Source organism: Cucurbita pepo, chromosome LG05 (assembly GCF_002806865.2).
Source record: "Cucurbita pepo subsp. pepo cultivar mu-cu-16 chromosome LG05, ASM280686v2, whole genome shotgun sequence".
NCBI classification, from domain to species: domain Eukaryota; kingdom Viridiplantae; phylum Streptophyta; class Magnoliopsida; order Cucurbitales; family Cucurbitaceae; genus Cucurbita; species Cucurbita pepo.
In genome coordinates, this window is record NC_036642.1 from 215,012 (window position 1) to 237,715 (window position 22,704).

The 22,704-nt window shown below is 35.9% G+C and overlaps 5 protein-coding genes across 5 annotated transcripts; 4 read left to right on the plus strand and 1 right to left on the minus strand.

Annotated features, from left to right (window-relative positions):
* Positions 1–214: 214 nt before the first annotated feature.
* Positions 215–4,607, plus strand: LOC111795438 (E3 ubiquitin protein ligase DRIP2). Its single transcript, XM_023677869.1, has 7 exons — positions 215–996; positions 1,646–1,745; positions 2,281–2,617; positions 2,719–3,152; positions 3,245–3,295; positions 3,847–3,919; positions 4,007–4,607. Exons 1-7 carry the CDS (start codon positions 882–884, stop codon positions 4,178–4,180), a joined length of 1,284 nt encoding a protein of 427 aa, XP_023533637.1. The 5' UTR covers positions 215–881; the 3' UTR covers positions 4,181–4,607.
* A 2,002-nt stretch (positions 4,608–6,609) lies between these two features.
* Positions 6,610–7,814, minus strand: LOC111795439 (PRA1 family protein E-like). The gene has a single exon (XM_023677870.1). It carries the CDS (start codon positions 7,665–7,667, stop codon positions 7,107–7,109), a length of 561 nt encoding a protein of 186 aa, XP_023533638.1. The 5' UTR covers positions 7,668–7,814; the 3' UTR covers positions 6,610–7,106.
* A 507-nt stretch (positions 7,815–8,321) lies between these two features.
* LOC111795440 (signal recognition particle 9 kDa protein) lies at positions 8,322–12,182 on the plus strand. Its single transcript, XM_023677872.1, has 5 exons — positions 8,322–8,529; positions 8,896–8,964; positions 9,765–9,858; positions 10,371–10,473; positions 11,912–12,182. The coding sequence occupies exons 1-4, from the start codon at positions 8,458–8,460 to the stop codon at positions 10,445–10,447; spliced, it is 312 nt and encodes a 103-aa protein (XP_023533640.1). The 5' UTR covers positions 8,322–8,457; the 3' UTR covers positions 10,448–10,473; positions 11,912–12,182.
* Positions 12,183–14,988: 2,806 nt separating this feature from the next.
* LOC111795441 (probable WRKY transcription factor 39) lies at positions 14,989–16,411 on the plus strand. Its single transcript, XM_023677873.1, has 3 exons — positions 14,989–15,888; positions 15,955–16,080; positions 16,153–16,411. Exons 1-3 carry the CDS (start codon positions 15,320–15,322, stop codon positions 16,310–16,312), a joined length of 855 nt encoding a protein of 284 aa, XP_023533641.1. The 5' UTR covers positions 14,989–15,319; the 3' UTR covers positions 16,313–16,411.
* Positions 16,412–19,062: 2,651 nt separating this feature from the next.
* On the plus strand, positions 19,063–20,375 carry LOC111795442 (histone H1). The gene is made up of 2 exons (XM_023677874.1): positions 19,063–19,411; positions 19,502–20,375. Exons 1-2 carry the CDS (start codon positions 19,223–19,225, stop codon positions 20,132–20,134), a joined length of 822 nt encoding a protein of 273 aa, XP_023533642.1. The 5' UTR covers positions 19,063–19,222; the 3' UTR covers positions 20,135–20,375.
* Positions 20,376–22,704: the final 2,329 nt, after the last annotated feature.

The window sequence follows — 22,704 nt, forward strand, 5'->3', positions numbered from 1 at the left end:
AGATTTATCCGAAAAAATTATGAAATTTCTCAGAATATAATACAAGTGAAAAAAAAAAAAANAAAAAAAAAAAAAAAAAAAAAAAAAAAAAAAAAAAAAAAAAAAAAAAAAAAAAAAAAAAAAAAAAAAAAAAAAAAAAAAAAAAAAAAAAAAAAAAACACAGAAAGAAATTGAAGAAGTCCAAGAAATGGAATGAATGCATGAAGGAAAGAAAGGCAAAGAAAAAGACAAAAGGCATCGTTGTTTTTGAGCATTGAAGAACTCGGCGCGGTTTATCTCTTCAATCCTCCTTCTGCTTTGGTCCTCTTTCTCTCTCTCTCTCTCTTATTTCTTTTTCTTTTCTTTTCTCTTCTCTTCTTTTCCCTTCCCTTCCCCCTTCCCCCTTCCCTTTCGAATTAAAACGTGAAAAACAGAATTAAATCCATTTTCTTTTCACCAACAAAGAAAGAAATNAAAAAAAAAAAAAAAAAAAAAAAAAAAAAAAAAAAAAAAAAAAAAAAAAAAACTCTTGTTCATGCTCCGAAGCCAAAGCAAGGGTGTTGTTTCATTTCATTTCATTTCATCGATTCCAGATCAAGCCTCTTGAATCTCCCCAAATCCCTCAAAACCCACGTCTATTTCCCTCTAATTTCTCCAACCCATTTCCAAATCTTCAATCCAATCCATCAGATATCCCTTTCCCATCTTCAAATGCTCCATTTTTTCTGATCTTTGACTCCTCTTTTCACCCGCCTTTCTTCTCTTTCTTCTCCTCTCATGCTCTTCCTTCTGCCTCTAATGGGGATGGGTCTCTGAAAAAATGCACGTAAATTTCTCTTATCAACAAATGCTGAAGGCATGCAGAGTTGCGCTACGTGGTTGAGGTTTCAGATTCTTGGGGCATGGCGAATCAGGTGGTTAAAGTCAAGAGGGAAGCGATTGCGGCATGCATCACTTGCCCGCTTTGTAATAAGCTTCTCAAAGAAGCCACCACCATCTCTGAATGTCTTCATACCTGTGAGTCACTTTTCTTCCTCCTCCTCTTCTTTTCCCCCCTCTCTTCATATCTCCTCTCTTACCTTCTTTTCTCTCTCTCTCTCTCTCTCTCTTTTTACTCTTCTCCATCCAATTTTGTTCTTTCAAGCTATTTATGGTAGTTTCCATCTTTGATTTTGAAATTCTTTTTCGTGTGTTTAGATTAATTGCTGTTGACCCTTTTGTTACTCATTCACTAATGTTCTTCATAAATGAAAGTTGATTTCTAGTGGATAATCAGCTTTCTTCTTCATTTGGTTTAGTACTGTTTCATTTTTTAGTTCATATTCTTTATGGCTTCATTATTTCAACATTACAAATTCCAAACAAGTTAAGTGATTGCTTCTTAATAAAACTACATATTTTGTTTCATTTTTTAGTGTCACATTTTATCTCTCTGCTGTTCTATAAAGCAGAACTCACTAAATTAATCATCTTTTTTGGAAGTAATCACAAGTTTTTAGGGGAAGGACTATTTTTTTCTTTGCCAATTAAGACGGGTGATATGTGACATATATCTAGTTTTTCCTGCTTAAAATTATACGAGTGAATGGAAATGACTTAACATGTTGTTGCATTCGATCACTGTACAAGTAGTTTTTATGACAGCTCGGTGTCAAAACTTTTTCAGTTTGCAGAAAGTGCATACATGATAAGATTTCTGATGATGAACTAGAAAGCTGTCCAGTATGTAACATCGACCTTGGGTGTGCCCCATTGGAGAAATTAAGGTAAGATTTGTAATTTCGTAATGCCACTGCCTGTCACCTACTCCTTTCCCAGTCTTTATTTGCGCTAATACGATCTTTGAGTCTGCATTTTTGTAGTTGTTTCTAGTGATTCGACATAGATATGAAGTTCTATTTTCCTAGATTTGCAGATGTCAACAAAACCTTTCTAGTTGTTTTTGTGCCTTTTCCATGGGATTATCTGAAGAAAATATATGATTCTTTTGATATAAACATCATATTCATTCCACGACATAATTGGTTTTATCAGTCGGTACATCAATGCACGATTTTTAATTAATCAAACAAGCATTTTAGCACAGCCATACCCCATTTTTCTGCTTGTTATTAGTTTACAATTTGGATGTTGTGGAATTGGCTGAATGAGATCAAAAGCTACCATTTATTCACAGTTCTTCACAAAATGTAGATTATGACATTCTTTATTTCTTCATTTTCCAAATCTCATAATATATGAGTTTTTAGTAAGAATTCATAAGTTGTCGAGAGAATTTAAACTTGAGCTTCTAATCATCAGGCCAGACCACAATCTAGAAGATTTAAGGGCTAAGATTTTCCCTAGTAGAAGGAGAAAAGCCAAAACGCCTGAAGTTGCTCCTGTTATACTACCACCAGTTAGAAGAAAGGAAAGATCACTTTCCTCATTGGTGGTCAATAGTCCCAGAGTGTCGAGTCATGCAACCACAAGTGGAAGAAGAACAGCAGCAGCTGCTGCTAGAATTGCTGCTATCTTACGAACACCAAGAGTCTCCTCTGAGAAGCGTGTGAAGAAAGAGGATGATTCCATTGAAGACTGTTCAGAGAGCTCGAGTTCCCTTGAGACATCAGAAAAATTCAATCAGAACAAAAGACCGGTAAAGGAAGAAATTTCTGGTCCCAATTCAAGGTTGTTTTTTTCCCATCAGGAGCTTCTGTTTAATAGTAACATTTTGTCTTAATATTGGGCTTAGTGCAGGATTCCAGTCCTTCCAAGTCTACCATATCTTTGCGAAATAAAGAAGTCGAAAATGGCGTTGATTCAATGGAAGGAAACATGGATATCTGGAAACCTTTAAATTACTTGGTAGAAGTTGCAAATAGGAGTAAATGTTTCAAATCTAATTCAGAGAATAAAGTCGAGCTTGCGGAAGTCGATGGGAGTGAAGCTCAGACCAGTAAGTCTAGAAATAGGGAAAGCAAACGCAAGCAAAAACGTGAGAATGGAAAAACTAGAACGGACCCAGTATCTCCAGAAACTGAAAAACCTAAGAAACTGCGTAGGGTTCGCCAGAAAAAGGAACCTTTTTATGGGAACTCCAGCATTACACCCCAGGTTGTGTTGGATGCCACTAGTGCTCGGCTTGAAAGAAGAGCTGGTCCAATTTGGCTTTCACTCATAGCTTCTGATCAGTGAGACAAACTCTGTTCCCTACAAAATGCTCGAAAACTAAACGAATTTCAACGAACATTTATGCCTTTACTTAACTAAACTTTGGTTTCAGGGAAGGAGATGTAACGTTGCCGCAAATTCCTGCTAGTTATTTGAGAATAAAGTAAGTTCCTTTTAGCTTCATTCGATATAGACAAGCTCTACTCATCCTTACTGTAGTTGTCAAGTAACCTAATCGTATTATATAGGGTGTACAAGAGTAACTTTCATGCCCGTTTTCAAATTTTCCAGAATAGAATTCTTTTCAGCGTTTCAAAAAATTATCTGAAATTTTGAGCTGTCTAAACTATTTGTCAAGTTTCCTCATGAATCTTGTGCAGGGTTATTATGAGAGAATAGTTTTTCTTGTATCTTAGACCAGGAAGGAGCCTCAAATGATAATTTTTTTGGGGCTTCAAATTCGTGGCATTTTGACCAAGGATATATGTTTAACTGACTGAACTATGATTAGGTTGGTACTCCCATCGGATACACTTTGGTTGTCATTTGACTAACCAACTTCATATTAGCTTGCACGTAAATTTATACTAATGGTTGCGAGTAAATTGATACTCAAATGAAGCCAACTTCTACTGACATGTTTGCTCGTCTGTGTGTGTGGAAGAATATTTTTACTGAGTTGGAGTTGAAATTATATCATAATCTTTGTGGCAGGGATGGAAACTTGCCAGTATCATTTGTCCAGAAGTACCTTATGAGAAAGCTGGACCTCTCCAGTGAATCAGAGGTGAAAAGGCTCATATCCTCTAATTTAGTTGAGATTCTTGTTTCATTTTTATAAAATGGGTTAAGCTTGATGCATATTATTATGCAGGTTGAGGTGAAGTGCATGGGACATCCAGTAGTGCCCACACTGGATTTGCATAGTTTAGTTGATTTGTGGCTACAAACAGCAGCAACCTCCGAAAAGATCTCAGCATCAATTGGGTCGTCAGCTGAGGATTTCATTATGGTTCTTTACTATGCTAGAAAGATCACAGTTTCTTGATCTTCACTTTCCTTCACATTGCTGCCTTCAACCTAAACTCTGCATTTAAGGGTCTTCACACCGTTCGCTCTCTTCCCGGCAAAAGCTGCTGAAAAGGCTCTGAAATGCTTATTATTTAATCACAGTTGAGTATCAATTACTGCATCAATCCTAGTTCCTCAAAAGCTTGTTAGACTTAATCATAAACATTTTAGGGTAAGCAACACAGGTACGCATGGGAGTGGCATAAACACAATGGAAATTCCTTTTACACCACATCATCAAATAAAGGCAACAACAACTAATTTATTTAACCAAGTGGTGTTGGGTGTAATGAAATATTTGACCATTAGTACCTCCCTCAGCAGTTGCTTTTACTTTGGTAGAAGATGTACTTGAATTGTGTAGCCAATACCAAATTTGCATAATTCTAATAGAGCTCTCTCTCTCTCTCTCTCTCTCTCTATCTCTCTTTCAACTGATGCAATTTCGTTTTAGAGAACTCGTAGGATACAGATTCCAAAATTGGAACGATATGGAGAAGTATAGGATATAAGACAGAGCGTATAGAAGATCTTTGTGCAAAAGTGGTTCCCATTTCTCAGGTTCCATGTGTTCTTAAAGTCTGCATGTTACCAGATATGCCTGAAATGAGGTGAGTGCGAGAAGGGGTTGTGTGTGTCAAAATTTGTGCAGTGATTTGACAAACACGTTGGGTGTATGAAGGAAACATGAGAATCAAAAAGTGGGTGGGTAGCCTGTCAGTTTTGTTCTGATGCTTCCATTTTAGATACAAACTAAAACTCCTCTTCCCTTTTTCAGCAAAACCCCTCCGTGTCATGCTCTTTAATTTAACCCTTTCATTTACTATTACGCCAAACCCTTTTTTTCTTTTTTTTTTGATATCATAAAAGAGAAGGGATTAAAATTTATTCTTTTTAGTGGAAGTATGTTGAGAGAGATCCCAGAAGAAAAGGCTATCAATATATTAAAATTGAAAAAGAATTGAGGAATCAAACAACCATAGAGAGATGACACAGATGAGGGGAATATCAAGAACTCTTCCTATTTACTTGAAAAAGGCATTCTTCCTATTTTGTGCATCAGTTCTTCCATACTCAACGACAAGGAAAACAAGTGTTTGGAATCCAACCAGTTGCCAACTTTTAAAGCCTTTCAAACCCATACTCCCAGATCCCATCCTCCTCTTTTTTTCTCTACCTTCAAAAATAATTTACACACCGAAGAAAGAAAGAAAGAAAGAACGAAAGAAAAAATCAAAATTGAAGTGTTAGCCTACTCGTTTCCAATTTAGTAGAAAGTAATAATAACATCGTTTCCAAGTAAACTTCAGAGCCGAAGTTGAAGAGCTGCTCAAGGAACAGATCAGAGAAGGTAAAGGAAAACAAAACTATCGCTATCACTCACACCTACAAACAGCTCATGAATACAATTTCAAAGATCTGGAAAGTCAAAAACAGCTTCTATGACCAACCAAGTCACAACTCAGAATGAATTTGTATCAAAATAGATTAGATTAGCAGCTGTTGAATTCAACTCGAATACAAGGCAAGAGCAAGAGTTATATTAGCAACAATCTCAAATCACACCTGCTCAAGTACCCACATCAATCAACTTCCATCCCGCACCAGATAAACCAGATAAACCAGATAAACCATTGGGAATGTGATGAAAATTCCTAGACCTGAGCTAAAAATCCTAGGTGCTAAGCTTCATTATTGTTCCACAAAGCATTCACAGTTCACCCGCTTCAATGTAAGCTGCCTATGTGGCAAGAATCAAGAACCAGAACTAAGACAATCACCATGTGAAAACCAGTTATTAGTTTAAGCATCTTCACTTGGGATCCATGATAAAAGCATAGTCAGCGTACAACTAAATAATCATCACTTTAACTTTTTGTCACATGGGAATCTGAAAGATGGCATAAAGTCGGATCATTTGGAAAGTGAACCAGAAGTTCTACCTAGAAAGGAAAAAGAGAAAAAATAAAAAGGTTAATGGTAGATGGCATTAAGCTGAAAGATGGCATAAAGTAAGATGGCATCAAGCTGAGCCATCCCATACTTGCCCTACTGATCAACATCAAAACTCTATCGACCTACAATTCGACAAAGATGAACATCCAATCAAGAAATATCGAACCAAAGCATTTCAAAACCTAACAAACATAAGAATCATTATTGGCATCACATCCTGTCACGGATTAAATCTCAGCGAATGTTCTCTCTGAAACTTTGAAAAGGCTCATCTAATGCTATCTAGTATTCTATTCTTCACAATCAACTTGAATTCATACAATTCAGAGTAAATGATGGATTAAATTTATAGTCAACGTTATATGCCACTATAGGTTATATGAATCTACAAGTATATCCAAAAACCTTCCAGTACAACGAAGAGAAGGAACGCCAAAAAACAACAAAAAATGTCAGAAATAGTATGTATTAACAAGACATTGAAAACCAAATAAAGATCCACTATTTGCCATCTTTTTCTTCCTTCCAAAAATAAAGAACACACCAAACCCAACATTGCAACCAAATCACACCCAAATAAAAGTAGTGTCGGAATAAAAATCTAGGATTTAACATAGCAAAACTCTGTGTACCGCTACTGTAAACTAACACTACATGTACAAACATTTTGAACAAATAAGAAATAATTAAAAAGCAAAGCCCTGAAATTCAATGGGCATAAAAAATAGTCGCCTAATCAACTCAGAGGTGTAGCAAACCGGATTTCCTGGTGACGGCGAGAGAGAGAAGCTGGGTTCCTTATTATGCTCATTCGAATTTTGAATTGGGCAGCAAGATCAATCACCGTTTGAATGAAAGAAGCGGTCAATGGAAAATCTCGAAGAACTTGGATCGGACGAGGCGAGATCATCATCCATAACCTAGCAAAAAACGAACCATTGATATCTCTAGACTCGGCTATACCCTGTCCGAGTCGGACTGCCGACAACGGAAAGCAATCCTCCATCGGCGACTTCTTGCTCGTCGATGTACAAATCCTCCGTAACTCTAAAGGCGGCGTGTGTCAGCACAAGAAAAACCCCAATCAAAATCGAAAGCAATACATTCAACGACACATCCGTCAACACCAAGACGACAATCGTGACCAATCCAAGCACAGCCAACACAACTCGATCATCAACGACACGATGAAACAACTCCAGCGGCTGATCTCGGAAAAAGTAAAGGAAGAACCAGGCAACGAACACGATCAAGAACACGATCAAGGAAACAGGGTGCCAGAGGAGGCTAAAAAAGAGAATGAGCAGGAGGACGAGAGTGTAATTGGCACGAAAGTATTTGAGATTGCGCTTACAACGAATTGATGCTTCGCCAAGGGATGAAGGGCGAGTGAAGGAGGAGAGCGGCTGGAGAAGCTCCCGCCATGGCCGTAAAGTGGCGTAAGCGGAATCGGAGGCCAGAATGGAAGTTTCAGTGAAGGCATATGGAGATGGGTGAACAGTGGACATTGCAGAGACAATAAAATCCCAACAGGAATTGAGCGTCGGCAGGACAGAATTTAAGAGGGGTTTTAGAGAGAGAAAGGAAATGGGGAGTCTCTGGAGCCTGCTTTCAAGTGAGAGAGAGAGAGAGAGAGAGAGAGGCTTTGCCTTATATGCCTTGTTGTATTTTATATTGATTACATAAATTATTAAGATATTTTGAAGGTAAATTATGTGTTATTAAGAATCGAAGAGGGGTGAGCTGTGTATGGTGAGATCTCATGTCAGTTACAGATGGAGGTCTTATATCAGCTATAGATAGTAGAAATTTTTATTTATTATAGGCATTTTAAAATTACGAAGCAAACTCAATATAATAAATTTGAATACTCTCATTTTTATATTATTAACTAAAAAATAGTTATAATAATAATAACATTGTGGAGTTTGGTTATTGAGGAGTTAAAATATGAAATTAATTAGGTTAGCCACCCATTTTACATTGGCATTTTGTTTTGTTTGAGTAGGTTTCACTATTTTTGGTGTTCAACTTTATTAGCGTTAATTAGTTGGATCAATTGTTGTTTGATATATTTATATTTATTTTTTTTTTTTCTTCTTATTTTAACTGATATATCATTTTAGGGTCAAAANATTTGAAAAAAAAAAAAAAAAAAAAAAAGTCAAGCTTTCCCTCTCTTTATTTTCCAACCTTTTACACATCGCGCTTCTGAAATTCATTCCGAAGAAACCAAAGTGGTCGCACGCTCCCTAAATTTCCCAAGCTTTCCCGCTCTTTACCTTTTGCCGCAGAGCCATGGTGTACATTGCCTCATGGGATGAATTCGTCGAGCGTTCTGTGCAATTGTTCCGTTCCGATCCCAATTCCGTAAGTTCTATCTTCGAAATTGGATTCCCTACATATCGTCTTCTATTTGACTGCTCAGAAATTAACATCACAGATCAGAAATCAGATCGCGTCCTTGCATTTTTATTCTCTAATTGCCTCTTTAACTGTTGATTTACACGAAACTGAGCAAATCAGCGCCGCGGAATTGAATGATATAACGTGAGCATAGTGAATTGTAAAGAGCGTTCTAATTTATCTATCTCACTTGCTTGGTTTATCTGAACATTATCTGCGATTGAGAACTTACACTTGATGCATATGTTCCATTTATTGCATCTTTCGTCGTATTTTGTTTCGTTCTAACTGTGAACACTGCTTTCTTTTTCAATCCTATTGGAAACTTAGACGCGGTACAACATTAAGTATCGGCACTGCGATGGGAAACTGGTTCTCAAGGTCACCGATAACCGTGAGGTAAGGAATTGGTTGTTGGATCATTGATTAACATGTCAGTGTTCTTGTGATTAGTGATACTAAATGCGTGCCTCTTCGGTTCACATGGCAAAATTTTAGCCCTATGGATATCTTATGCCAATGTTTGAAGATGCGTGTTCAGGCTTCGATGCACGTGTATCCAAGTAGACCTGTGATCAAGTTTTCCTTCTATATATGCTTCTCCGCTTTATTCTACTGTAAAGTGTTGAGTAGACAACCATTGAATTGGATGCGTTGTATTAAATTAGATGCCACTGTTTTATGCAACCCCAAACTAACTACTAGTTTAGAAATCAGGTCTTATATCTAATCCTAATCCAAACCAAAAGTTCCACTGACTCTTTTGGTTTCTTTTATTATATTGGCTGAAGAAGTCTTTCATAACCTTTCTAGCAGAAGATTAGGACATGCGAGTGTTTGTTACCATGTTAAGAATCGTTTTCTTCTCTTTTTCATGTGGAAATGTGAAAACTAATTAGGGCAAAATACATGGATTTAAGATTTCAACTAAGAATATGATGATTAAAACTCGTATATTGGTTCTTACTTGTATGGGAAATTTACTCTATGTGTGCATTTTATCCTCATGATAAACGGGGACGATTCAATGATCTTATATTGAAACGGATACTCCGGAAGTTAACCAATTGGCATAAGGACATTTGTCAAATCATAATAATATCTTTATTGGAATAGTAGTTCTTATCTTTCTAGATGTGAAAGGTCTACTAATTTTCTCTTTTTCTTTTTCTTTCTTTTGTTTTCTCCCTGTTTGCCAGTGTCTCAAATTCAAGACTGACCAGGCACAGGATGCCAAGAAGATGGAAAAACTCAACAACATATTCTTCGCACTGATGGCCCGGGGACCTGATGGTATTTTTCTTTGAATTTATGTCATTAATGGAGCATCTGAATACTCTGAATAATAAATATCCACTTGATGTTGACATGATTTTCTAACAAAGTTTTATTAAGATTTGAATCCTTGTAGTATATGGATGAATGGAATGAAAATTCTATATTCTCTAATTGAATGAAAGTCCCATATCCTTAACTTTGAGCAACTTGTAAATTAGTTCCATGATGATATCAGAACTTGAAGGACGAGTTCACGTCTCTTCTGAATGCAGATTCGTGTCCGTGAATGAATGTATGCCTGCTTGCTAACTTTGTTAAATTGGGAAAAATGGTTCTCAGTGTGCCTGGACTTCTCGCAATCTATGATCTGAAAAATTCAACCCTAGCATTCATGGGCCATCTTTTGTTTATATTTTTTATTTCCTATTATTATTATTTACCCAGAAAACTTTCAACTTATAATCTAATGTGCACTCGGTTCTACTAGTTGGAATGCTCTTACGCTTTGCCTTTTCTCTTTTGTGAAGTGGATATATCGGAAGTCACAGGCAAGGAGCAGGCTGATGCACAGCCAACCAAGAAAGGGAGGGGGAGGAAGCAATGACTTCTCATTGAATACTGCACGGATAGGTTTCTCGTTGTTCTCTAAACCCATTGATGAATTATAATCTCAATTTACGAATTATTTTGGTTCGTCTTCTCATCTTGCTTTTTTCAGAATAGATTACTAGGATTCTGGAGTAGATTTTCCGTATGCCATCTCATTTTTCTTGAAAAAAATTGGTGTGCAGCTCGTTGTCATGCATGATTTTTATTCTATATTGATAGACATTTTCACAAGTTCTCCCTCGGTACACAGATTTGCTCATATGCTGCACGATCTGTTAACATCTTGTGCCAAAATTTCATCATATTTTGGTTCAAAGTAATATAAGAAATTTTCTGTTAGCGCAAGTAACAGAAGTAAAGGGCACTTTTAAAGAATGGCTTAGACTTCGTGGTGGTTCTGGCAGCCAAATATTTAGGGCTAGATGGTTGTCTTGAGAGACTAGTTGAAACTTCAAAAATTCAAGAGTACAAAATCTAGAATGGTCATATGATCGAATTTAACGATAGCACAAGGTTTGAAGAGTTTTCTCAAAGCTTTTTAAAGGAGTATTGTCCTGCTGCCGTGTAAACAAGGAGAGGTTCTCCTCTTTTTTCTAATATGTAGACCTTTTTAATCGTTCATATCCTTGATTGTCTGCTTCAATATAAAAAAAACAATTTTGTAGGTACTGTATCCATTGTTATTGAGTGTAAGGCAATTAAATCTATTTGATTATTTATCTTCCATTAAAAAATCAACTGGGATCGAGTATTTTGTTTGGTAGATTACTAGAAGTTGGCAGACTTTGCTTTCTTGTGCCTCCTGATTTCAGATTCAATCATGTTCCTTGAACATTTAACCACTAGGACACCCCACTGAAACCACTTGAGTGCATGCATATCAAGATTTTTCTTTATCAATCCTCTAGTCTTTACCAAGATGCCCCCACCATCACCATTTTAGTTTATCTTCAAATCTGCATAGAAGCCACCTTCATTAGTTGCTCTGAGATGCCTTCTCTGTGAGCAGTGCTCTGAGATGTCTTTAAAATTTTCAAAGTAACTTTTTGACCTTTAGTCAAACATCATTGAAAAAATTTTAATTAGTTAAAATCATGTTTAAGATATAAAAAAAAAACTAATTCAAGCACCCTACCAGTATTCTATAGTCGATCAAATTGAATGGGAAAAGTACCGAGAAGAATTTAATGGCCCACTCTTCTCCAAAAGATGTTCTGGTGTTTAATTTTGTGGTTGCTGGCAGTTTATAGGAGTTGGAATTTATTTCTTAATACTATAAATGATGCTCTATTCTCTCATAGAATCAATCCATCTATAAGGTCTCATTTCTTCTATACTAGGGTGTACCTAGTGCCTGAATCTTGTAAGGTTCATTGGCAACAAAATGTATGAGTTAGTCAAATGGCCAATAGAGCAATGTAATCTCAAAAGTTTTTAGATTTTTTTTTTTTTTTTTCAGATCAACCACATGTGGGAGTGAGATTCAAACGTTTGATGTTTGGTCAAGGTATCTTGCCTTTAATTTGGATTGACAAAAATTTATAGTTCATGAGATTAAATCGTTGTAGTTGTTTATTAAGATGTTAAATATTTTGCCTGGTTTTTAAGCATAAAATATTAGTGTTAGAACAATTCAACTGTTTCATGAAGGGTTGAATTTCATGTTTGTTTGCACATTCATGATTGTTAGAAACGTATTACAAGGAACCCAAAATTCAAAATTCCAAAAACACACTCATCTTTGCAGTCTTGGGCCGGGTAGAAGTATCACACACTTCCAACTTTATAGCTTTCTCCTTTGGTTCATTTATAGGAATTTGTTCCCCAGGAGTACACATCTTTTTCATTTTTAGCCTGTGATTGTGTCAAGATTGAAGAAAGCTGTTTTAGTCACTGTCGAGTGAAATCTTCTTGGCTTCTCTGGCCAAGCAAGAACACCACCACACTCTTGTTCTTTGGGGAGATAAAGTCTCCTTGCCATGTTGAATTTGTTATCCATGTAGGGCTACTGGCTACTGGCTACCGAGTCTGAGCTGCAGCCTGAAGATTCCTTTCAGACAGATGTTTATGAACATGTTGTTGATATTTCAGACTTTCCCACTCAATTATAATGGCCACTTTCCAAGGCTGTATTTTAGACCCTTTGCCCCCATTATGAAGACAAAATTCTGGTATGAAATTCTCAGCTTATTACATTGGAAAAAAAAAGACTTAATAGCACTTCTTCAACAAGCCTTTTGGAAAGCCTCCATTAATAACCTTGATGCAACATAGTTGGGTTAAGTTGGATTTATCATCTACTGAAAGCATCATTTTGGATGAGATAAACGTACGATCGCATCATTTGAGTTGGAAATGTTTCTTAATCTAACTCAACTAGATTTATGAATGCTCATGTGACGTTATGTTTGACTTTGACCAGACTAAGTTTTATTTGTCAATAGCTGTGTGTATGCATTTAGGTGCAAAACAAAGAGGTTTTCCAAGTAAAATGAAAGATTGGTTGAAACTGGTTGGGGAAATAGGATTAGATTACATCAAAATTCTTGACTGATTGGCTTAAAATCCAATGATGCTGGAGATGAAAGAAGGTTTAGATTCAAGGGATGGCAAGAAACCCACCATATTTTAAAGCCCCTCTCTAGTGGGATCGTACATCGGTTCGGTAGCCCACAATATGTCCAAACCAAAATCCAAAACTAACATCTTTTTCCTTTTGTTGAATCACTCTATTAAAAGGAGGGAAACGAAAGTGTTTAAATTCATGTGTCTCATTATCTTGTTTAGAAATTCAGACGCTGTTTGTTCCTTTTTCCCCTTGTTCAATAGAAGTTTTATTTCTTTGCTAGTTGGGTGAGATCCCATGCGAGTAGGGCCAATAGTGAGATTTTCGGAAAAGAAAAGTTGAGGGATATTATTTGATTACCGGAAGACATGGCTAAATACTTGTTTCTTACTTTATCAGTTGAATTATAAACTCTAAGTTTAAGTATTTAAAATTATTTTAAATACCTTTTAACTTAATTTTTTTTTTTTCGTTAAGAGGTTAGTGGGATGCTCCATCAATCAGGTTGAGGGGAATGGCCTGGTTCAAAGAATATGAATCGTGCTTCCTTGAAATTCTGAACTCTAAAATAATGCTCTCCTTTTTATTCTTCAAATTTTAATTTTGGGAATATAAAAAATTCCAAATATCAGAAAACATTTCAATTTTAAATATATATGGTTGAGGAAAGTAATGAAAAGTTTAGAGCAATGTTTTAATTGTGCGCTGATGGTGTGGAATTATTCGTCTGGAAATATTTTAAAACATAAAAAGGAGATTAAAAAAAAGCATTATGAGTTAGTGGAAGAAGTTCAAAGTTTCAATTGGAGATAATGTAGAATAGACACACTCTCACTTTGTAGAGGGTGACACCCATTATCTTTAGTTCCCCTCATTTCTAAGTCTTCTCTGAACTTTTCTTAATACTTCCCAATCATATTAAAAATTGACATCACCTCCAATTTTAACTCAAATTTCCAAACCTTTAAAATCATATAGGGGTTATCCAACTTACACCTTCTATCCTCCCTCTGCTTTATCTTTTAAACTTTTAAAGTAAAAAAGACTTGGACCATCTTCAGATCATCGCCAACTTACCCAAAATGAAGTTGTAGATGACTATCTTAAACATGACTTACGTCTAATTAAGTATATGGCTCACTAACAAGAAAATTTAAATACGAATTTAAAATGACATCACATGAAAACAAATTCTTTATGGTTTAGGAAGTTTGAAATTAAATAATTTTGATACACGTGAGTTGTTTTTTTTTTTTGTTTTCTTTTCTTTTTTTTGGTAATATTGAGACAGTTGGATGGATAAGATTAATTTCTTAATTACTCATCTACCATCATTAAGTGTGGATAAAAAGAACATAAAACAAAACAAAAATATTTAAAGAAGAAGTGGAATTATAACTACCTTCTTCAGGTGGACATACAAATATATCAATTAACTTTTTAATGCAACAAATGTGTAGCACGAAAATTTGAATTTAGCTTAGCATTTATTTTTAACAAATAAATAAATAAAAAGTCTTCTAAAATTGTGGGTTGGATAGGTTTGACCTGGAGGTAACGGATGCGGAAAAGGGTCAACTAATGTCGGCCCAGTGGGACCCACTTCCATGTCAGCCGCAAACATGTCTCTCTGGCTATGATTGCATCAGGTCGAATCTTTGGCCGTAATGGCAATTTTTGTTTTTTTCTTATTATTATTATTAAATTGAAATAATTACAAAATTAGCCTCCGATTTCTATCCTTGCTACATCGAAATTACAAGACCATAGGTGTAAAATAATAAATTAATATCGTTTTCTTTTTTATCAAATTTTAGCATAGTTTACGAATTAAGGCATCTATTATTCATTTATTACTATCCTTCTTATTTTTTTGTAAAAATAATTATCTATATTTTATATACCCTAATTTAGGGTTAANTTTATGAATTAGAATTTGGAAAGTATTTATTTAAACAGGGAAGGTGAGCTTTTGGGTGTGGCGGTTGTTCATGGGGTTGGGTTCTCTCTTGCTGAAGTTAAGGTTATGGTAAGGTAAGCTAAGAGCAAGGAAAAGACCCAAAAAAAGTAATAATAATTCATTTTGATGGCTGTTTTTGTTTAGGGTTTCTGAAACTTACACGCTCTGTTTTTTGTTGCCCTTTTGTTCTTCATACATACTCCTCTCCTCTCCTCTCCTCTCCTCTCCTCTCCATTTCTCCCACTTCTTCACCTTCTCATGGTTCCCTCTTGGATTTTACCTGTTTCGCTTCTTTTCTGAACCATCTCCCTTCTTCTCTTTTGTTTTGTGGGGTTTTGCAAATGGAAGAGGTTGAAGAAGCTAACAGAGCTGCCATACACACCTGCCATGGAGTTCTCAATCTTTTGGCTCATCAATCTCCTCACTTGACCCCATTAACGGTGGAAACTGGAGAAGCAGTTTCCAAGTTCAGAAAAGTGGTTTCTCTTTTGAATTCTGGGTTTGGTCATGCAAGAGCCAGAAGGCTCAACAACATTCCTTCTCTCCCTCTGCCCCACAACGCTCTCTTGGATCCCCCAATTAACACAACGCATCCTCCAACCAAAACTCTTCCCCCTTTCCACCCTCCTTTCAACACTCAAGTTTCTATTTTTCTGGGAAACCCAGATTTGGGATTGCCTCACAATCACATCCAAACCCCCAAACAACCTCCATCTTTAAGCTTCAGCTTCCCACAACAACAACAGAAACAGAGGATGTTGGCCCATCACAAACAGACGAATCTCAATTTTGAAAACTCCAATTGCTCATTCACAATCTCATCACCAACATCTTTCATTTCATCACTCAGTATGGACGAAGGGAGCTTCCAATGTGGAACCACTGCCAAATGCCATTGCTCAAACAAGAGGTTGGATGCCTATCTCTATCTGTTTGTTGCAGCAACAATTTTTGTTTATTTGCGTTGTTCTTGTAGGAAACATAGAGTGAAGAGATCAATCAAGGTGCCTGCCATAAGCAACAAGCTTGCTGATATCCCTTCCGATGAGTATTCATGGAGGAAATACGGGCAGAAGCCGATTAAGGGCTCTCCTCATCCAAGGTATGATCAAATCTTGGATGTAAGCAGGGGCATGAAGTTTGTGTTTATGAAATCCAAAATGTGTGGGTGCAGGGGTTACTACAAATGCAGCAGCATGAGAGGTTGTCCCGCGAGGAAGCACGTGGAGCGGTGCTTACAACAGCCATCCATGCTTATTGTAACCTACGAAGGAGAACACAATCACCCCACCATGTCTGCACACACTCACCCTACAAACCTGCTCTCAAATTAATTTATTGGGATTGCTTTTGATGCTTCTGTACATAATAACCTCTTCAACTTTCTTCTTCAAACCATACATATTTATTATATTTATATATCTTTTGGATAACCCTTATCTTATAAATTATAATCCATAATTCAAAAAACGGATATTGATTTTGTATTTTTTTTAGAATATTTATTTTGTAGAAAACTGCTGCATATAGTTTGAATGTTTGGGATCTTTGTCTGGCAGGCATTTTGGGCCTTTGCCCACTTCTCTGTTTAGAAATGGGCCGATATTGGGCCGATATTGGGCCGCTTGCCGTTAGTCACTAAANTTTTTTTTTTTAAAAAAAAAAAAAAAAAAAAGAATCGACATAAACATGACATTGTTATGAAAAATAATAACAATAAAATAGAATTTGGAAGCCTTTAAAGAAAGCATGAATTTTTCATGATGAAGTCAAACAATAAAATGTATATTTTTTTGAATGAATCACTTTGAGAACATAAAAATTTGATGCATAGGGTTTTTATTTATGAACAAAATGAATGGGAGTAATTATTAAATATAAGTATATTTGTGTAAAAGATAAAAAGGTAAAGACATAAAGGAACTCTAAGTAATTATTATTTATGATTAAAGTAAAAGTATAAATAAAACTTAATGAATGATTTTAACTGTCCATTACGTAAATAAAATATGTTATCAAATTCAAGAGATATTAAAAAAAAAAAAAAAAAAAAAAAAAAGTCAAATTATTATTGGTTTTAAATGTTTTTTAATTACCAACTAAATGTCCTTAATTTGTTAAATGTTTTTTTTAGACCATCTTTCCCTTGGAGAAATCAAAATCTTTCTTTATCATAAACGAAAATTCAAACATGTTAGTTCAAAATGGTTGCCATGAATGAAATCGTCACTTGGTATTATTAGTTCGTCTTTTTTGAAATACTTAACTTTATTTACTTTGAATGTTAATACAATATCTAATGTACGATTCTTTTATTCTTTCTCTAACGTAAATTTGTTAATAATCTTTCACTTTAGTTCGTAGAATACTCTGAAATATTTAACCTTAAAACTTATGGAAGGAATTCAATTCGGCTACCCATGGATATTCTTTCAAGACTATTGACTCCCTCTTGCAATCGACTCAATCCTTAAAAGACTCAGCTAGGATTGACTCAGCTTCATAGCTTATTGAAAGTATATGAATTTTTTTTTTGAACTTTTGAGTTGAAGATGACTCACTCGTTATGTCGTAATCTCAAAACAATTTCAAACTCAATTTGGTTGATAAGCACCTTGGATCGAAATTTCAATATTTGGACTTTAGTTATTGAAATTATTTAAAAAAAGATCTTACCTTTTCAATTGAAGTTTAAGAATGGATTATGAAACTAATTAATAGCAAAAAATTTCACTCCACCCTTAAGATAAATTATTCGAATAGGTTACTATAATGAAGCAATTAGTTTTGCTAAAGATAAATTGTACAAATAACATAGTTTTGCATTTAGATGTTATTTAAGAAATATACTTATAAGTAGCCGAAAAAGATTAAAAAGACGCTAATAAAGAAAAAAGAGTTAGAGTTGCATGCTTGTTCAAAGACATACCTGGGTGATGCATAATATTAAATAGAACTTAGTAGAATCACTGAACACGAAAAATGAAATTGTATCTATTGTAAAAAAAAAAAAAAAAACGAGATCTAAATTGAAAATAAAACTAATAACGCCCAATTGTGTTGCATGAAATATTGTGGTTAAAGGCGTTTGGGCTATTCTCTCAAAACTTAATGTATAAACATAATCTTTTCAAAAAAAAAAAAAAAAAAAAAAAAACCAAATTTAAATTTAAATATGAGTTTGATCATTCCTCATGACCTATTTTCAATCGGGAGCTTAATTAGATTTTGATGGACTATAAGTAAATCACATCAAGTTAATCTCAAACAAGGTGTATGGTTCTATAGACATGGTGGATATATCCATAGTTATAAAAGAGAGGGTGTAATTTGCAAATTATTAACAAGAATTTACCCCTTCATCAATTTTGTAGAATATAACTCGGAATATAACTCGGAAGTCATGTACTATTCACCTAATTTAGTGTGTTTTAAAATAACGGGTAAAAATTTAAATTATCTCGTAAAAATAAGTTTATTTTTGTGAACCAATTTTATATTTGTATATTATATGTTCAACTTTAACGATGTTTCAGGTAATGGTTTTGCATCGAACCGATACTCATTTTTTCCGATTCTTGTTTCGTTGGACTCTTTAACTAAGCTATTATCCATAGGAATGAAAATTTGTAGTTTTGATTTGAAGCATTGTTGTAAAATTGGTATAAACTAGCATAGCATCATGATAAACCTTAATCATGACCATTTCACATTCAAAATCAAATATCTGTTGCATTTATGAACATAATAATGTGAAAAAATATTCATTAGAAAGCTAATAAAATAAGCTACCAAATTAAAAAAAAAAAGCACCTAAATATATTAAGTTGAGGCTAAGTTATGACCATATTAATCATGCTTAAAAACACACCCAACTCTTTTAACACCTCCCCCTTCCAAGCTCCTCCATCAATGCCTCCCAAATCTAGCGCTATCAGCCGTCGATGACGCTTGATCGAACGGCTGTAGTTTAAACTTGGAAAAGGTGGCGATCCGCGTGATAGGCGTATTCTCCAATCACATTTCAGCTCCCCTGTGTTGAATATGACATGCCGACTATTTAAGCCTAAACATTTTAGTCAATTTCTCGCAACTAAATTACCAGTAAGATATCAAATACCTTCAATCTCTTGGCTGTACATCCCAATTTCATCCCGATTGTTTTCGCTTGCCAACTCAATTCTTCTGTTCGTAAACCCTAATCTTGCTTTTGGATTGTGGAATTTGATCTCTTTTCTACTCCAATGGCTACTGAGGAACCGGTCGTGCCGGTGGAGTCTGCGGCAGAGCCGACCAACGCTGAACCAGCAGAAGAGAATCCAGCTAACAAGGCCGCGAAGTCGAAGAAGTCCAAAGAACCTAAAGAGAAGAAGCCTGCTGCTGCTGCTGCTAGAAAAACTAGAAATCCTCCAACTCATCCTCCGTATGAAGAGGTGTGTTGATGGATCGCATTCGGATTTTGGAATTGGTTCTTGGTTTGTTTGTTCTGTTATGTTAATTTTGCTATGGTGTTCTGGTTTCAGATGATTAAGGATGCAATCGTCACGTTGAAAGAGAGAACTGGTTCGAGTCAGTATGCGATCACCAAATTTATTGAGGAGAAGCAGAAACAACTTCCTTCCAACTTTAAGAAGCTTTTGTTATTCCATTTGAAGAAACTTGTGGCTTCCGGGAAGTTGGTGAAGGTTAAGAGTTCATTTAAGCTTAAGTCGGCGAAGTCGGCGATTGTGAAACCTGCTTCTCCTGCCAAGAAGCCTGCAGCTGCGAAGCCTAAACCAAAAGCGGCCGCTAAGACTAAGGCTGTGGCTAAATCTTCAGCGAAGCCGAAAGCCGCTGCAAAGCCGAAGCCGAAGACGGCTGCCAAGCCTAAGGCTGCTGCTAAACCTAAGCCTACGGCAGCCAAGTCGAAGAGCAGTGTTGTTGCGAAGCCCAAAGCTGCATCGAAGACTAAAGCCGCTCCCAAGCCGAAAGCCAAGGAGAAGCCTGCCAAGGCTTCAAGGACATCGACGAGAACCTCACCAGGGAAGAAGGCACCAGCTCCGAAACCGGCGGTGAAGAAAGCACCGGCGTCAAAGAAGGCACCGGCAAAAAGTGTTCCGGCTAAGAAAGTGAAATCGCCGGCAAGAAAGGCTCCTGCTAGAAGAGCAAAGAAGTAAAGGAAATAGAAGGAATCTAGAATTCGTAGCGGCGGTCCTGTAAATCCGTTATCGTACTGGGTGTATCGACCCTTACATGCCGTGCTATAGAGGAGTCTTACTTTTCGAATTTTTCTTTTATTTGTTTATTTGGTAGACCTTTCACCAAGATGATGTATCGCTCAGCTTAGTTTTAATGGAAATTGTGTTATCAATTAGGAGCGTCGATTTCGGTTCTCAACCAGTGGTTTCAATGGGCAAATGCAACTTCGTTGATTACCTGGAAACGTTTCGATTCTCTTGCGCTAGAAATGGATATGGATTGCGTAACCGAAGTCTAGCTTTGTTGCCAAGCTTGGTAAATCTCATTCTTTCTCGATTTTTTTGCCCTAGCTTTCTGTTTCTGTGGTTCCGATTTCGCAGAATTTCGATCTAAGTATCGAATTCTCAGAGATAATTTTTAATTAATTATCCAGCAATAATCTATATGCTTTTTTAGGGTTTGGATCAAACCGTATTCTTCATTGTTTGGACAGAAGATTAGCATCTTTCTCATATTCCATGGCATAACCTCCAGTTGTCTGCTTTGGTTCTCCGTTGTAGATTGTAGATTGTTATATAGATTGTCAAGGGATTTCAATCTCTAGTGATGATTTGGTTTTGTATACATGGATTAAGAAGTTTGAATCGAAAGATAATTTTTGAAGGATAATGGTATACCTACCGTCGTCTTAAAACCGTCGAGGTTAGAAAGCATGCTTTTATATTAATCTGGGTTATGTTCTGTAACAGTTGTTTTTTTTTTTTTGGTAATTTGTCCGACGTGTGAATCAAACATATTCCTTGTTATTAATTTATCTCTTTCAAATAAGAAAATAAGAAACCTAAACACAATGTACATCTGAGTTTGTAAGCCTAGTGTATGTAGTTCATAGTTTGAGGATAAGATACCTATACCCTTTGGTTTGATTTTCTATCAATTACTATAGATGGATGGCCCGAATGAAGACACCTTTAATCTTTGATGGTTTGATTTTCTATCTGTTACCTATACCCTTTGGTTCGATTTTTGATCTTTTACTATGTCAAAGGTTGAGGATCTTCGCCCATGGTTTATCTGAAAAACAATTCTAGACCAACAGATTTCTGATTTCTTACATAGGAAATCAGAAGCATAGGGTGCGATAGCAACAAATGTTGGGAATCAATAGGGGATAAAATCCTAGGGAATCAATGGGTTACATATAAAAAGAGGAAGCTATTGAGGAATACAAACGTAGTAGGAAATCAGAAGCAATTGATGATGGGTGGAGGATCCTACTGAATATTCTCCCTCTAATCTCTATAGTTGGAATATGAGCACAAATTTGGTATACAGGTGGAGAACCCATTTTCCTAAATTTTCTGTCTTTCCTATTTCATCAATTTCTGATGGTGGTTCGATTCAACTCCTAGAAACAAGTTAGAAAAGAGGTAGTTGTAAGCTAGCAAGGCCGACTGCACACAAGAACGGTCACTTACTAGGTTGCACACTGATCGGATATCTGTGGATTTGGAAAAGAGGATAGAAGAAGAAGAGGACATAAGAAATAAAAAAGAGAGGGAAGACCTTACGACATTTTTTATCAAGTAAACGAAATGGAGAGGAAAGATCACTAGATCAAACCTTGAAATAATGGTCTTCGAGGTTCTGATGAAGGCTGGTTCAACAAAGATATGGAATACTTTGCTTCAACTAGCAGTGGGGAAGATACTTGACACTTTCTTGGCGCAGTTTGTATATCTTCCGGCTTAGATCTTCCAATATGACCTATCAATTTTATGACACGACGTGACGATTAAGTGATAAAATTGTCCTCAAGATCTGTGAGGCTACTTCTCTTGATTTGTATTATTCTCTCTTATAAAAATGTGGATATTCTCCCCCCAGACATGAATACTACCTATTACCTTAAGTTGGTATCACTCCCTATCCTAAGGAAGCAAAAGCATTCCAAAGAAGACGTAAATCGAAGTACGATAAATCAACAAAGGTTTTTGAGACAACACCAAGATAAGACTTGAAGTTTTGCAGAATCAAACTGAACAACCTAAGGAAGATACTTTTCTTCATAGATTCTTTGAACCTAACCATCCACAAAACTATCCAAACTGGTATGTAGCTTTCACTTCCTTCAAACTAGAATAAGCCTCTAAAATAAGATTCTAAAACAGCACATGCAGGACTGAGACAACCTAAAAAGGAAACTTCAGTTTTCTGACAATTCATATCAATGACCTCAATTGAGCACAAAACAAAATATACCCCAGCCTTCACCAGAACCTCCTAGACCTGGGAGGCATTAAAACTAATGATGCTATCCAAAAGAGATTCCATTCACTCCTTGAGTTGCCAATGCTTCATGTGACATGGTTATGGAAAACCCCGCTCGCTTACTTGAGGGTAGGAGCCGTTATTACGAGAAAGATCTCAAGTATTATGAGGCACCATTTACGAGGGAAAAATCATAATAGTGGTGGCTACTATTATGGGAGAAATTCTCCATCATTATGAGGCACTGTGTTAGAAGAACAAGTTTATTTTTCTGCTC